The sequence below is a fragment of the Entelurus aequoreus genome, linkage group LG20 (assembly GCF_033978785.1).
Source record: "Entelurus aequoreus isolate RoL-2023_Sb linkage group LG20, RoL_Eaeq_v1.1, whole genome shotgun sequence".
NCBI lineage: Eukaryota > Metazoa > Chordata > Actinopteri > Syngnathiformes > Syngnathidae > Entelurus > Entelurus aequoreus.
The window spans coordinates 47,261,620-47,279,629 of NC_084750.1; the positions used below are offsets into that span (position 1 = coordinate 47,261,620).

At 40.3% G+C, this 18,010-nt stretch overlaps 2 protein-coding genes across 3 annotated transcripts in view; one reads left to right on the forward strand and one right to left on the reverse strand.

Moving 5' to 3' along the window:
- LOC133636342 (oocyte zinc finger protein XlCOF6.1-like) overlaps positions 1-18,010 on the reverse strand; it is a 66,194-nt gene that overhangs the window by 28,151 nt on the left and 20,033 nt on the right. The window lies entirely within an intron of this gene.
- LOC133636335 (oocyte zinc finger protein XlCOF22-like) overlaps positions 3,335-18,010 on the forward strand; it is a 520,633-nt gene continuing 505,957 nt past the window's right edge. For both annotated transcript variants that reach the window (XM_062030282.1, XM_062030283.1), the window contains exons 1-2: positions 3,335-3,820; positions 4,848-5,102. In XM_062030282.1, coding sequence (XP_061886266.1) covers positions 3,727-3,820; positions 4,848-5,102 — 349 coding nt within the window. In that variant the 5' untranslated portion in view covers positions 3,335-3,726. The remainder of the gene's footprint in view (positions 3,821-4,847; positions 5,103-18,010) is intronic.

Consider the following 18,010-nt stretch of genomic DNA (forward strand, 5'->3'; position numbering starts at 1 on the left):
TATGGTATAATACAGCCAAACTTCACTCTCCCGCCAGCTTGGACCAAGAATTGGATTCAAAAGGACCCCTACAGGCAGTACACCAGACAAATGGACCCAGTTCAGGGACGTAGTAGCAGCGACTGCACAACCTCTGTTTGGCAAGAAGCAGAGAATTCAAAACTAGTTTGATGAGTACGACATGACTGTACAGGCTCGAATTGATGACAAAAGAAGAGCCTATATTGTGGATCCCAACATGACAGGTTTAAAGACTGTCAAGCAAAAGACCAAAGAGAGCTCTGCTCTATGCAAGACACATGGTGGGAGCCAAAAGCTGAGGAAGTCCAGCGTTACGCAGACTCTCTCAACTCCAAAATGCTCTTCAGCCATCTCAAAGCCATCTTCGGTGCAGCCAAAGGGGGCACTGCACACCCTCTCTCTGTTGATGCATCCACCAAATTAAAGAGCAAATCTATTAGTGGGCGTTGGAAAAAACTCTTTAGTCAGTTCCTCAACAGACCACCTTCTGTTGGCCAAGAGGCATTACAACAGATACCACAGAAGCCAACTCAGGTGTACCTGTACCTCCCTCCTACTCGGGGGAAGTGAGTACTGCCATGGACCAGACACACTGTGGTAAAGCAGCAGTTCAGAATGGCATACCTGTAGAAGTGTACAAAGCCCTAGGACCCACAGCCTTCAAGGCATTTCACGACATCCAGTTAACCATTTGGGACAAAGGAGATACGTAGCCTGACCTTGGAGATGCCATCATTGTCATCTTATGTTAAAAAAAAAAGGACATAAATTTGGATTGTGGTAACTACAGAGGTATATCGCTTCTCTCTATCGATGGAAAGATTCAAGCTTGTGTCCTGCTAAAACAGACTAACGGATGGCATTTCTGAGAATCGCCTCCCAGAAGCACAATGTGTTTTTTATCCGGGCAGAAGCACTGTTGACCTGATATTTGTGATACGCCAACTCCCAGAAAAGTGTATTGAGCAACAGATGGAGCTGTAGGTCTTTGTTGAACTAACCAAGGCTTTTGACACAGTGAATCTTGAAGCACTCTGGTCTATGTTGGCAAAATTGGGCGGCCCAGAAAAGTTCACAATGTTGATAAGGCTCTCTCACGATGACATGATTGGTCAGGTCCTCTAAAACGACGACTACACTGGCAGCTTTGGGATCAGTAACGGTTTTTGTTTTGGATTGAGACTTTTATTAGTAGGTTGCACAGTGAAGTACATATTCCGTACAATTGACCACTAAATGGTAACACCCGAATAAGTTTTTACACTTGTTTAAGTCAGGGTCCACTTAAATTGATTCATGATACAGATATATACTATCATATATACTATCATCATAATACAGTCATCACACAAGATAATCACATTGAATTATTTACATTATTTACAATCAGGGGTGTGGAGGGGGGGGGGGGGGGTATGGACATCAAGTAGTGGACATAGAGAGAGAGAGAGAGAGAGATCAAGAGAGAGAGAGAGAGAGAGAGAGAGATCAGTGTGAGATCACGGTGTCAACCTTCAACCTCTTCTTCACACAAGTCATCCTCCATCATACTTGCCAACCTTGAGACCTCCAATATCGGGAGGTGGGGGAGGGGGGGTGGGGGGTGGGGGGGTGGGGGTGTGGGGGGCTTGGTCGGGGTGGGGGGCGTGGTTGGGACGGGGGGCGTGGTTAGGGGCGTAGTTAAGAGGAGAGTATATTTACAGCTAGAATTCACCAACTCAAGTATTTCATATATATATATATATATATATATATATATATATATATATATATATATATATATATATATATATATATATATATATATATATATATATTTTTTTTTTTTATTTTTTTTTTTTTTTTTTATTATATATATAAATAAAATAAATACTTGAATTTTAGTGTTCATTTATTTACACATATACACACACACACACACAACACTCATCTACTCATTTTTGTACTTGAAAGTACAATGCTTTGTTAAGGGTTGAATTGGCCATCCTCTTTCTATTCTCTGTCACTACTACACCACACACACACACACACCCAGACACACACAGACACACACACACACAAACACACACACACACACACCCAGACACACACACCCACATACACACCCACACCCAGACACACACACACACACACACACACACACACACACACACACACACACACACACACACACACACCCAGACACACACACCCACACCCAGACACACACAGACACACAGACACACACACACAAACACACACACACACACACCCAGACACACACACCCACACACACACACACACCCAGACACACACCCAGACACACACCCAGACACACACACACACACACACAGACACACACACCCACACACACACCCACACCCAGACACACCCAGACACACCCAGACACACACAGACGCACCCAGACACACACACACACACACACACACACCCAGACACACACACCCACACACACACCCACACCCAGACACACCCAGACACACCCAGACACACACACACACACACACACACACACACACACACAGACACACACACCCACACCCAGACACACACACACACACACACACACACACACACACCCAGACACACACACCCACACACACACCCACACCCAGACACACCCAGACACACACAGACGCACACAGAGCGCGCCTTCTGGACTAACTGCAACCGGGAGAGAGCTTTTTGGCTAATGCCAGCATAAAGTGCATTGCAGTAGTCCAGGCCACTTGAAATAAAAGCATGCACCACTTGTTCAAAAAGGTTCAAAGATTAAAACGGTTTTACCTTTACTAAAAGACGAAGATGATAAAAACAGGATTTTAAAACGCCATTGACTTGTTTGTCAAGTTTAAAATGGCTGTCTATAGTGACGCACATCATTTTGCAATGGTCCCAAGTCAGTGAGGGCCGGACCAAAAACTGACATTTCCGTTTTTCCCTCATTCATTATTAAAAAATGATGTGGCATAGACAGTTGAGAAGGGGTGTCAGGGGGCCGTGGCCTTTTGAAATTGGCATATACATTTGGCAGTAAAAGTGTAATATATATAAATATAATGCCAAAGGAAATTTAAAAAGAACATGAAAACCTCCCACATTGTAAAATACATTATAAAAACGATTAGCATCAAAGACAAAAATAATATCATAAGTGTAATATTTATTTTGTTTCTTTTTTTTCTTTCCTTATGCTACTGTTGTTTCAATACATTGTTAAATATTTGAATATGTTTACGAAAATAAGTGGACAAGTTTACTTTTATTTTCAGAATAAGTAAATAGTATATAATAAAATAGTTTTACCGGGGGTGGGAGCTGGTTTGTACTTGTTTTTCTCGCGAGATCTGGAAAAGAGCTGGTTACTTGTTTCTCTCGCGAGACCTGGAAAAGAGCTGGTTACTTCTTTCTCTCGCGAGATCTGACAAGACTGCGCGCGAAGCAAACACGGCGAGGATAAAGCAAGATGGCGTCTGACGGTGAAGACGTTATTACAGTGTTCTTAATCTGTGCGTCCGTGTACACATATATGTCATTTATTACACTCTATTCATTAATAACTGTTTGTATATTAGTCTGAGCGCACTTTGATGCTAGCTTAGCTTGCTAGTTAGCTTAACTTGTTAGCTGCTAACAAAGAAGTGATGAAAACACATCGCTAAGCAGAGATCAAGTGTGAGTGTAAAGTGTTGTGATTGTGTGAAAATGTGCGAAAGAACCATAGCAGAGTACGAGGAGGAACTTTGTCCAACAAAAGAGGAGAAGGAGCGACAACATCAAGTTGTGTTACACACAACAGGTTTGTTTACTTCTTACTCTCACATCTTTACTAACTTTATATTTATTATTAACACTATTCTTCAATAGATTGTCTATAGGAAGATGAATTGGATGATGCGCTGATTGTTTTATGTTGTTCATAAAAACCAGACAATATTTATGAGAGGTTGATGTTCCTCTCAGTTTGTAACAATGTGTATCAACATGTTTACACAAAACTCACACAGTCACCGGGGGAATATTCCGAGAGCAGGTTAAGTGCAAACTCCTGAGTATGTATAGATCGAGAGGTAAGACAAAGTGAGAGTCAGTTACCATGGTTACTGACGCTGTAAACCTAGCCTGCTCGCTGGCAGGTTTGACAAGTTATTTATGTGTGTAAAAGCTATACTGACCTGTTATTTCCTTCATATTGGTGCAGCCATTAACCTACTACAACACCTACTACATCCACCTACTCAGTGGTCTAGTGGTTAGAGTGTCCGCCCTGAGATGGGTAGGTTGTGACTTCAAACCCCGACTGAGTCACACCAAAGACTATAAAAATGGGACCCATTACTTCCCTGCTTGGCACTCAGCATCAAGGGTTGGAATTGGGGCTTAAATCACCATAAAAAATATTCCCGGGTGCGGCCACTGCTGCTGCTCACTGCTCCCCTCACCTCCCAGAGGGTGATCAAGGGTGATGGGTCAAATGCAGATAATAATCTGGCCACACCTAGTGTGTGTGTGACAATCATTGGTACTTTAACTTTTTAATGTGGCAGTGATTGTGTAAAAAACAAAGCCTGATCTAAAGATGACATCTTGATCTCATACCATCTCAAACCAATTGGCCGTTCATTATGAAGTGAAATGTCTCAAAGTCGCTTAAATTCGTCTTCAACCAAGCAACACTATGTTTTATCCAGTTACTCGATTAATCAAAAACATTTCCAGTAGAACACTTGATTAATAAAATGTTCAATAGCCATAGCCCTATATTTCATGTACGATTTAATATTTAGAATGTAGGAGTTAAAATGTGTTTTGTTTGTGTCCTGTAGACATCCATCAGCTGATTGGACACCAAGAAGAATGTCTCCCTCATCTGCAGGGGGACAGTTTCACTTTAGAGGATCCACAGCTCTCACATTTTAAAGGGGACGAGGAGGAGCCACAGCCCCCTTATTTTAAAGAGGAAGATGAGGGAGAGTGTCTTGTAGGGCAGGGGGAGGATGATGTCATGACTGTTGTCTCTGTGAGGATTGAAGAGCATGAAGACAAAGCACCTGAGTCCTCACAGCTTCATCACAGTCCAAGTAAGCACAACATCCACATATCATCTAATACAATGTTTGTGACACATGTTCATCCGGGGGCCACATTTATGACTAAAGATGGAGATATACTTGCTTTTTAACACCACCATTTAAAAATGAATGCTCATCAATCATCAACAATGTAATTGCTGGGGTGTAACCATGTGACCTAGAGGCCGTCCTCCTTACCTCACGTGGTCAAATGAAGGCAAACATTCAATATGGCTACTGTTTATTTACCTTTAGCAGCACACATGTCAGCATATTTCAAAGGTTTAGTGGTGAAGATTAGGGATGTATACCAAGTACCATTTTTTTTAGTACTGGTTCCTAATTATGTCGTCCATGAGGACCGTGAAGATTCTGGACTAACGATACAACTATTTGTATTTTTAATTCCAGCTGACTGACGTAACTATGACACGTTGTCACATTGAGTTCAGCTGCCGCTGCTACACATTAAAATAAGCTTTGAATAATGACAAATAAGGAAGCAACCACACACAAAAGATTGATGTGTGTGTTATTGACAAGAAGATGACATAACTGCATTTCACCTTGCACTGCACACATAGTTGACTTCTTTAAGACTTCAAATAAACAGCTGTTGATAAAAGACTTCCCTTCTCCGAGATGTTAGTTTTCTTTTTTCTTTATTTAACCAGGTAAAAATCCCATTGAGATCAAAGATCTCTTTTCCAAGGGAGACCTGGCCAAGAGGGCAGCAGCAAGGTTACATTAAAAACAGTAAACAACACATAAAACATGACATGTACAACATTCGAACTTGCTGACATAACACATGTGCATACAGACAAGGTAGACTGCAATCCTTTCACAGAAGCTTTAAACTCAGTCAATGTAACAAGGGTTTGAAGTTGAATATTGGATTGTAGGTTATTCCAAGCCTTCGCTGCTGAAAACCTAAATGCTTTCTTGCCCAGTTCAGTTCTTACTTTGGGGACAACAAATTGCAGAACATTCATTGAAAGAAGATTGTGACTTCCTTGTTTCTTTGTTAAAATACAAGACAGATAAGATGGGGTGATACCCAGAATGGTTTAGTAGATGAAAACATACCAATGATTGAGGCGTCGAGCACATGAAATGTCCAGTTAACCATTGAGTATAACACACAATGGTGAGTAAGTTAACCATTGAGTATAACACACAATGGTGAGTAAGTTAACCATTGAGTATAACACACAATGGTGAGTAAGTTAACCATTGAGTATAACACACAATGTTAAGTAAGTTAACCATTGAGTATAACACACAATGGTGAGTAAGTTAACCATTGAGTATAACACACAATGGTAAGTAAGTTAACCATTGAGTATAACACACAATGGTGAGTAAGTTAACCATTGAGTACAACACACAATGGTGAGTAAGTTAACCATTGAGTATAACCCAATGGTGAGTAAGTTAACCATTGAGTATAACACAATGGTGAGTAAGTTAACCATTGAGTATAACACAATGGTGAATACGTTAACCATTGAGTATAACACACAATGGTGAGTAAGTTAACCATTGAGTGTAACACACAATGGTGAGTAAGTTAACCACTGAGTATAACACACAATGGTGAGTAAGTTAACCATTGAGTATAACACACCATGGTGAGTAAGTTAACCACTAAATATAACACACAATGGTGAGTAAGTTAACCACTGAGTATAACACACAATGGTGAGTAAGTTAACCACTGAGTATAACACACATTGGTGAGTAAGTTAACCACTAAATATAACACACAATGGTGAGTAAGTTAACCACTGAGTATAACACACAATGGTGAGTAAGTTAACCACTAAATATAACACACAATGGTGAGTAAGTTAACCATTGAGTATAACACACATTGGTGAGTAAGTTAACCATTGAGTATAACACACAATGGTGAGTAAGTTAACCATTGAGTGTAACACACAATGGTGAGTAAGTTAACCATTGAATATAACACACAATGGTGAGTAAGTTAACCATTGAGTATAACACACAATGGTGAGTAAGTTAACCATTGAGTATAACACACAATGGTGAGTAAGTTAACCATTGAGTATAACACACAATGGTGAGTAAGTTAACCATTGAATATAACACACAATGGTGAGTAAGTTAACCATTGAGTGTATCACACAATGGTGAGTAAGTTAACCATTGAGTATAACACACAATGGTGAGTAAGTTAACCATTGAGTATAACACACAATGGTGAGTAAGTTAACCATTGAGTATAACACACAATGGTGAGTAAGTTAACCATTGAGTATAACACACAATGGTGAGTAAGTTAACCATTGAATATAACACACAATGGTGAGTAAGTTAACCATTGAGTGTAACACACAATGGTGAGTAAGTTAACCATTGAATATAACACACAATGGTGAGTAAGTTAACCATTGAGTATAACACACAATGGTGAGTAAGTTAACCACTAAATATAACACGCAATGGTGAGTAAGTTAACCACTGAGTATAACACACAATGGTGAGTAAGTTAACCATTGAGTATAACACACATTGTTGCGTAAGTTAACCATTGATTATAACACACAATGGTGAGTAAGTTAACCATTGAGTATAACACACAATGGTGAGTAAGTTAACCATTGAGTATAACACACAATGGTGAGTAAGTTAACCATTGAGTATAACACACAATGGTGAGTAAGTTAACCATTGAATATAACACACAATGGTGAGTAAGTTAACCATTGAGTATAACACACAATGGTGAGTAAGTTAACCACTAAATATAACACGCAATGGTGAGTAAGTTAACCACTAAGTATAACACACAATGGTGAGTAAGTTAACCACTGAGTATAACACACAATGGTGAGTAAGTTTACCATTGAGTGTAACACACATTGGTGCGTAAGTTAACCATTGAGTATAACACACAATGGTGAGTAAGTTAACCATTGAGTATAACGAACAATGGTGAGTAAGTTAGCCATTGAGTATAACACACAATGGTGAGTAAGTTAACCATTGAGTATAACCCAATGGTGAGTAAGTTAACCATTGAGTATAACACACAATGGTGAGTAAGTTAGCCATTGAGTATAACCCAATGGTGAATAAGTTAACCATTGAGTATAAAATTCAATGGTGAGTAAGTTAACCACTGAGTATAACACACAATGGTGAGTAAGTTAACCATTGAGTATAACACACAATGGTGAGTAAGTTAACCATTGTGGACTGGACTTTCACAATGTTATGTCAGACCCACTCGACATCCGTTGCTTTCGGTCTCCCCTAGAGGGGGGGGGTTACCCACATATGCGGTCCTCTCCAAGGTTTCTCATAGTCATTCACCGACGTCCCACTGGCGTGAGTTTTTCCTTGCCCGTATGTGGGCTCTGTACCGAGGATGTCGTTGTGGCTTGTACAGCCCTTTGAGACACTTGTGATTTAGGGCTATATAAATAAACATTGATTGATTGATTGATTGAGTATAACACACAATGGTGAGTAAGTTAACCATTGAGTGTAACACACAAAGGTGAGTAAGTTAACCATTGAGTGTAACACACAATGGTGAGTAAGTTAACCATTGAGTATAACACACAATGGTGAGTAAGTTAACCACTGAATATAACACACAATGGTGAGTAAGTTAACCATTGAGTGTAACACACAATGGTGAGTAAGTTAACCATTGAGTATAACACACAATGGTGAATAAGTTAACCATTGAGTATAACACACAATGGTGAGTAAGTTAACCATTGAGTGTAACGCACAATTGTGAGTAAGTTAACCATTGAGTATAACACACAATGGTGAGTAAGTTAACCATTGAATATAACACACAATGGTGAGTAAGTTAACCATTGAGTATAACACACAATGGTGAGTAAGTTAACCACTAAATATAACACGCAATGGTGCGTAAGTTAACCACTGAGTATAACACACATTGGTGAGTAAGTTAGCCATTGAGTATAACACACAATGGTGAGTAAGTTAACCATTGAGTATAACACACAATGGTGAGTAAGTTAGCCATTGAGTATAACACACAATGGTGAGTAAGTTAACCATTGAGTATAACATACAATGGTGAGTAAGTTAACCACTAAATATAACACACAATGGTGCGTAAGTTAACCACTGAGTATAACACACAATGGTGAGTAAGTTAACCATTGAGTATAACACACATTGGTGAGTAAGTTAACCATTGAGTATAACACACAATGGTGAGTAAGTTAACCATTGAGTATAACACACAATGGTGAGTAAGTTAGCCATTGAGTATAACACACAATGGTGAGTAAGTTAACCATTGAGTATAACACACAATGGTGAGTAAGTTAACCATTGAGTATAACACACAATGGTGAGTAAGTTAACCACTAAATATAACACGCAATGGTGCGTAAGTTAACCACTGAGTACAACACACATTGGTGAGTAAGTTAGCCATTGAGTATAACACACAATGGTGAGTAAGTTAACCATTGAGTATAACACACAATGGTGAGTAAGTTAGCCATTGAGTATAACACACAATGGTGAGTATCAATCAATCAATCAATCAATGTTTATTTATATAGCCCTAAATCACAAGTGTCTCAAAGGGCTGTACAAGCCACAACGACATCCTCGGTACAGAGCCCACATACGGGCAAGGAAAAACTCACCCCAGTGGGACGTCGGTGAATGACTATGAGAAACCTTGGAGAGGACCGCATATGTGGGTAACCCCCCCCCTCTAGGGGAGACCGAAAGCAACGGATGTCGAGTGGGTCTGACATAACATTGTGAAAGTCCAGTCCACAGTGGATCCAACACATCAGCGGGAGTCCAGTCCACAGCGGGGCCAACAGGAAACCATCCCGAGCGGAGACGGGTCAGCAGCGCAGAGATGTCCCCAACCGATGCACAGGCTAGTGGTCCACCCGGGGTCCCGGCTCTGGACAGCCAGCACTTCATCCATGGCCACCGGACCTATGCAACTCCCCCTTGCAAGGGACAGGGGAGAAGAGGAGAGAAGAAAAGAAACGGCAGATCAACTGGTCTAAAAAAGGGGGGGTCTATTTAAAGGCTAGATTATACAAATGAGTTTTAAGATGGGACTTAAATGCTTCTACTGAGGTAGCATCTCTAACTGTTACCGGGAGGGCATTCCAGAGTACTGGAGCCCGAATAGAAAACGCTCTATAGCCCGCAGACTTTTTTTTGGCTCTGGGAATCACTAATAAGCCGGAGTTCTTTGAACGCAGATTTCTTGTCGGGACATATGGTACAATACAATCGGCGAGATAGGCTGGAGCTAAACCGTGTAATATTTTATACGTAAGTAGTAAAACCTTAAAGTCGCATCTTAAGTGCACAGGAAGCCAGTGCAAGTGAGCCAGTATAGGCGTAATATGATCAAACTTTCTTGTTTTTGTCAAAAGCCTTGCAGCCGCATTTTGTACCAACTGTAATCTTTTAATGCTAGACATAGGGAGGCCCGAAAATAATACGTTACAGTAATCGAGACGAGACGTAACGAACGCATGAATAATGATCTCAGCGTCGCTAGTGGACAAGATGGAACGAATTTTAGCGATATTACGGAGATGAAAGAAGGCCGTTTTAGTGACACTCTTAATGTGTGACTCAAACGAGAGAGTTGGGTCGAAGATAATACCCAGATTCTTTACCGAGTCTCCTTGTTTAATTGTTTGGTTGTCAAATGTTAAGGTGGTATTATTAAATAGATGTTGGTGTCTAGCAGGACCGATAATCAGCATTTCCGTTTTCTTAGCGTTGAGTTGCAAAAAGTTAGCGGACATCCATTGTTTAATTTCATTAAGACACGCCTCCAGCTGACTACAGTCCGGCGTGTTGGTCAGCTTTAGGGGCATGTAGAGTTGAGTGTCATCAGCATAACAGTGAAAGCTAACACCGTACTTGCGTATGATGTCACCCAGCGGCAGCATGTAAATACTAAAGAGTGCAGGGCCAAGAACCGAACCCTGGGGAACTCCGCACGTTACCTTGACATAGTCCGAGGTCACATTGTTATGGGAGACGCACTGCATCCTGTCAGTAAGATAAGAGTTAAACCAAGACAAGGCTAAGTCTGACATACCAATACGTGTTTTGATACGCTCTAATAAAATATTATGATCGACGGTATCGAAAGCGGCGCTAAGATCAAGAAGCAGCAACATAGATGACGCATCAGAATCCATCGTTAGCAATAGATCATTAGTCATTTTTGCGAGGGCTGTCTCCGTAGAGTGATTTGCCCTGAAACCGGATTGAAAAGGTTCACAGAGATTGTTAGTCACTAAGTGTTCATTTAGCTCCTGTGCAACAGTTTTTTCGAGAATTTTGGAAATAAACGGAAGGTGGGAGACCGGTCGGTAGTTTACCATGAGGTCAGGATCGAGGTTAGGTCTTTTGAGCAGAGGATGAATAACCTCTTTTTTGAATGCTAGGGGAACAGTGCCGGAGGAAAGTGATAAGTTTATAATATTTAACACTGATGGACCTAATAATACAAACAGTTCCTTGATAAGTTTCCCAGGAAGTGGGTCAAGTAAACATGTTGTTTGTTTTATCCCACTTACACGCTGTAATAATTCCTCTAATGTTATTTCATCAAAAATAGAGAGACTATTTTGGAGGGCAGTGTCCGTCGTATATACAGTCGTATTTGTGTTAATAGAGCCCAGTTGTAGCTGGGATGCGTTGTCTTTAATCTCCTTTCTAATGAGTTCAATTTTCTTATTAAAGAAATTCATAAAATCATCTGCCGAGTGGGTGGAGCTACTGGGAGGAGTCCCTTGTTGGGTTAGCGATGCTACTGTACTAAACAGAAATTTAGGATCGTTTTTGTTGAGGCGGATGAGATTTGAGTAGTATTTAGCTTTAGCTAAGGTAAGCATGCGTTTATAAGTTATTAAACTATCACTCCATGCTTGATGGAAAACCTCAAGTTTAGTCGCGCGCCATTTGCGTTCCAGTTTTCTACATGATAATTTATGAGCTCTAATTTCTTCTGTAAACCATGGGGTGCGCCTTTTAGGGGCCCTTTTTTGCTTTAGCGGTGCTATACTATCAATAATTTCGCGCAAGGCATCGTCAAAGTTGTTAGTGAGTTTATCAATAGAGCCGACATAATTTGGGAATGGTGCTATTACCGAAGGCAGTAGGTCAGCAAGAGTCATTGTTGTGGCAGCATTAATGTTGCGGCCGCTATAGCAGTTATTATTATTATTAGCTTGTTGACAAAGAGTCAAAACTTCAAATTTTATAAGGTAATGATCGGACATTACTTTAGTATATGGAAGTATCATAACTTTGGAGGTGGTGACACCCCTGACAAGCACTAGATCTATTGTATTACCGTTGCGATGCGTGGGTTCATGTATTATTTGTGTAAGACCACAGCTATCAATTATGGTTTGGAGCGCCACGCACTGAGGGTCCGATGGGGTATTCATATGGATATTAAAGTCCCCCATTATGATTATATTGTCGGCGTGCGTCACTAGATCAGCAACGAACTCTGAGAATTCACTGATAAAGTCCGAATAGGGCCCAGGGGGGCGGTAGATAACAGCCAGGTCGAGAGGTAGCGGTGTGACAGACCTCATAGTAAGCACCTCAAACGATTTATATTTATTATTTAGGTTAGGGGTAAGGTTGAAATTTTCATTGTATATTAGTGCGACACCCCCTCCCCTTTTAAGAGGACGGGCAACATGCGCATTCGTATAGTTAGGAGGAGATGCCTCATTGAGCGCAAAAAATTCGTCCGGTTTGAGCCAGGTTTCGCTAAGACCAATGACGTTAAGATTGTTGTCTCTAATGACCTCATTAACCAATAACGCCTTGGGAGACAATGATCTTATGTTTAAAAAGCCCATATTATAGGTATTGGGCTGTTTTGACGAGTTTTTGTTAAGATTATCCGTAGTGGCAATATTAACAATGTTGCGTTTATTATGCGTAGTGCACTTTAAATAGTTTCGACCATATCTAGGAATTGATATGACGGGAATTTTCCGATTGTTTGCTTGGTGCTGCAATAGACTGGACATATCATAATTTGCTACCTCAGTAGAATGCATGTCCACCTCTGACACAGACACAACAGAAAAAACATTATGTGAATTGTGTATTATTCTAAGAGAATTGCTATGCGTACATGGATTATCCAGCCTGGCGCTGGCTAGTTCTAGCTTAACTGACTCCTCACCCGGACTAACAGACATTGTAATTGCCTGTGACCGGGCTTGCTCTAGTGTAGTCAGTCAAGTGAGACTTAAATAGTAGTCTATGTTTCTAGACAGGATGATGGCGCCTTCCTGGTTAGGGTGAAGGCCGTCTCTCATCAGCAAGCCTGGTTTGCCCCAGAAAGAGGGCCAGTTATCAATAAACGTTAGTCCCTGCTGCCTACAGTAGCTAGCCAACCACTTGTTAAGCGAGACTAATCTGCTATATCTCTCATCATTGCCTCTCGCAGGCAGGGGGCCAGAGACAATTACTCGATGCCTGGACATCTTTCTGGCGAGATCACAAGTCCTGGCTATGTTTCTCTTTGTAATCTCTGACTGTCTCATTCTAGTGTCATTGGAGCCAACGTGTACAACTATATTCGCATAATTAGTGGTGCGATTAGCCTGTCGTACGTGTTTACTAGGCCTGTTGCGAGTTAGCTCCCTAAGATTAGCTTCAATGTCAGGTGCTCTGGCCCCGGGGATACACTTTATTGTGGCTGGTTTGCTAAGCTTTATGTTTCGGGTGATGGAGTCCCCTATAACTAAGGTGTGGTGCCCGGTAGACTGGGGTGTAGGACTAGCTAAAGAGCTAAATCTATTATGCGTCTCAACCGGTACACCGTAGCTTGTAGGCCGCTTAGGACTCCTACAAGCTGGGCTAGTTAGCTCGCTACAGCTAACGCTAGCAGATGTGTCCGCAACATCTAAAGTTACGACATTACTCTGCTCTAACTGGCGGACACGGCCCTCTAGCAGAGCCAACCTCTCCGTGAGTATGGTGCAAGACGCGCAGGAAGCCATTACTCACAGTGTTTTCTGTCACCGAGTGAAGTTCCTGCTGTCCTCAGGGAAGTGGTCGCGGTCTGCGGGAGTAGCTTCCTACTTACCTTCTGACCGGCGCTGCCTTTCTCCGCGCTAGCTTAGCAGCTAGCTAGCTGAGGAAAGGGTGGTGGGACAGAGATCGGGTGATTTGCAAGTTAAATAGTACCACTAAAAATGTTTGAGAAGTGATAAAGAAAGCTGTAGAACAATAAAAAGCACACAGATAGAGCGCTATTTAGCTTTTTCGCAACAGCGAACAGACGGCGAGCAGTCACGCACGGTGAATGGTGAGTAAGTTAACCATTGAGTATAACATACAATGGTGAGTAAGTTAACCACTAAATATAACACACAATGGTGCGTAAGTTAACCACTGAGTATAACACACAATGGTGAGTAAGTTAACCATTGAGTATAACACACATTGGTGAGTAAGTTAACCATTGAGTATAACACACAATGGTGAGTAAGTTAACCATTGAGTATGACACACAATGGTGAGTAAGTTAGCCATTGAGTATAACACACAATGGTGAGTAAGTTAACCATTGAGTATAACACACAATGGTGAGTAAGTTAACCATTGAGTATAACACACAATGGTGAGTAAGTTAACCATTGAGTATAACATAAAATGGTGAGTAAGTTAACCACTAAATATAACACACAATGGTGCGTAAGTTAACCACTGAGTATAACACACAATGGTGAGTAAGTTAACCACTAAATATAACACGCAATGGTGAGTAAGTTAACCACTAAGTATAACACACAATGGTGAGTAAGTTAACCACTGAGTATAACACACAATGGTGAGTAAGTTAACCATTGAGTATAACACACATTGGTGAGTAAGTTAACCATTGAGTATAACACACAATGGTGAGTAAGTTAACCATTGAGTATAACACACAATGGTGAGTAAGTTAACCATTGAGTGTAACACACAATGGTGAGTAAGTTAACCATTGAGTATAACACTCAATGGTGAGTAAGTTAACCATTGAGTGTAACACACAATGGTGAGTAAGTTAACCACTGAGTATAACACACAATGGTGAGTAAGTTAACCATTGAGTATAACACACAATGGTGAGTAAGTTAACCATTGAGTATAACACACAATGGTGAGTAAGTTAACCATTGAGTGTAACACACAATGGTGAGTAAGTTAACCATTGAGTGTAACACACAATGGTGAGTAAGTTAACCATTGAATATAACACACAATGGTGAGTAAGTTAACCATTGAGTGTAACACACAATGGTGAGTAAGTTAACCATTGAGTATAACACACAATGGTGAATAAGTTAGCCATTGAGTATAACACACAATGGTGAGTAAGTTAACCATTGAGTATAACACACAAAGGTGAGTAAGTTAACCATTGAGTATAACACACAATGGTGAGTAAGGTAACCACTGAGTATAACACACAATGGTGAGTAAGTTAACCATTGAGTATAACACACAATGGTGAGTAAGTTAACCATTGAGTATAACACACAATGGTGAGTAAGTTAACCATTGAGTAAAACACACAATGGTGAGTAAGTTGGTGATGAATCTCAGTGCCCCGTGGTACACACTATCCAGCTTGTGGAGACAACCAGCAGTAGCATTCATGTACAACACATCTCCATAGTCAATAACGGGTAAAAAGGTTGTTTCCACCATTTTCTGTTTCACAGTAAAAGAAAAGCAAGACTTGTTTCTATAATAAAATCCCAGTAAAAGTTTCAGGGTTTTTTTTACAACATACTGAATGTGCTCCTTAAAACTCAAGTGGTCATCAATTAAAAATCGTAAATATTTAAAAGAAGATACTAACACAATGTGTTGCCCATTTCCTGTTCAAATGTTCTCACACAGTGCTGATCTTACAGTTTTTGATGTGGTAAAGAACATACACTTTGTTTTCTCTGCATTTAAAAACAGTTGAAGATAGCAAAGTTGTTCTTGTACTCTGTCAAATGCATGTTGTAGATATTTAAAGGCCTCAGCAGGAGTGGGTGCTGTGCAGTATATGACAGTATCATCAGCGTACGAATGGAAAGTTGAGTTCGGAATATTCTGTCCAAGATTATTAATTATTAATTAATAATGGGCCCAACACAGAACCTTGAGGGACACCCTTTTCCACTTGCAGTACGTCCGAGGAGGAACCTTCTATCTGAACAGCCTGAGTTCTACTTGTGAGGTCATTTGCAAACCATCCAACTGCTTGCTGAGAAAAAGCAATAGCTGAAAGACTTTTGATTAAAATGACATGATCAACAGTATCAAATGCCTTTGAAAAGTCAATAAAGAGGGACAGACAGCACTGCTTCTTGTCAAGAGCTTCAGTTACATCATTTATAAACTTCATGGCAGCAGTAACAGTACTGTGATTTTTGCCAAAACCTGACTGAAAAGGTGACAGAATAAAATTGGTGTCCAAAAAGTATTGTATCTGTTCACTGATAAGGGATTCAAGCACTTTTGCTAGAACAGAGAGTTTAGCAGTGATGTGCAGTCAGGGGAGGCAGGTGAGGCGGGGCCTCACGTGCCATCATGGAAAGAAAAAAAATGTAAAAAGAAAAAAAAATTAAATTGTTATATGTATCCAGTGATTATACTATAAAGTTACGTTCGATTTAACTTCACCAGTTTTAGATTATTTTTATTCAAAATCGCTGAATTTTCACATTTGCCGTTCATATACTGAGAAGAGACTTTCTGTGATCAGCAGCCAGTTGAGGCACGTCACTGCGTTGAGCCTCACCATGGATTGCGCAATGACTCGGCTAACTGCTGGCCTGCTGTGCAGTGAGACCGTATTGCTATATGAATTATATTGTACATTTCCATAGTTTAGTTAGTTGAGGTATATAATGTACAGTGTATTTTGTCAACAACTGTATGTGTGTAACGTATTGTGCTGAGCAATCATAAAACGGCTGCGAAGACGCACTGGCTGAGGTTCGCAGTAATCCCGCCTCCTGGTGGATAATGCACCCTCGCCGTAGAATGCACCCCCTGACGGGAGTGTTATATCAACTAAAGCCCACACTTAAACGTTCCACGTGCAAAATTGAATCTATTTAAAAAAGTTATTTAATAAGAAGCCAAAAAGTGCAAAAACAATAATGTTCGTGTTGGAGGAGTTGTGAATGACTGCGGGGCCACAACATTAGGTACACCTGCAAACTGCAGCACGGATTTCATATTTCAGTCATTCACAACTCCTCCAACACAAACATTATTGTTATGAACATTATAATTGTATGTAAAAAAAAAAAAAAATTATGATTTGTACATTTTCAGAATGTGTTTGTTCTATTTTTAAACAAAGAAAACAATCTGCAGTTGTCTTTATTTTTAAGTTATCTTGCCATGATTTTACCAGTCCGGCCAACTTGGAGTAGATCTTCCTCCATGTGGCCCCCCATCTAAAATTAGTTTAAACACCCCTAGCCTAGATCTTCCTGCGAAAAGCAGATACGAGAAAAAAATCTAATTATGAAACGGATTAGATCCCTAAAGATTTGTTGAGTAATATCAGGGATTATCCGTCGGTGGCATTCCCAGACATGTGGAACTATCTTGAGTTCCAGACGTCATTCTACACCACAAATTACGGTTAAGTTTAGAGATAAAGTTTAGGTGTCATAGACCGTATACAGAATAAAATATTTACACACTTTATATCAGTGAGTTTAAAGTTAATAATGCCTCAATCAATGCAGCCTTGTTTTGCTACACAATTTTAATACAACAAACACAAGAACATAAATAATGTCATTGTGTTAACAGTGTCAGTCCAAAACTATTTTTATTCTCTCTTTATCTTATTTACT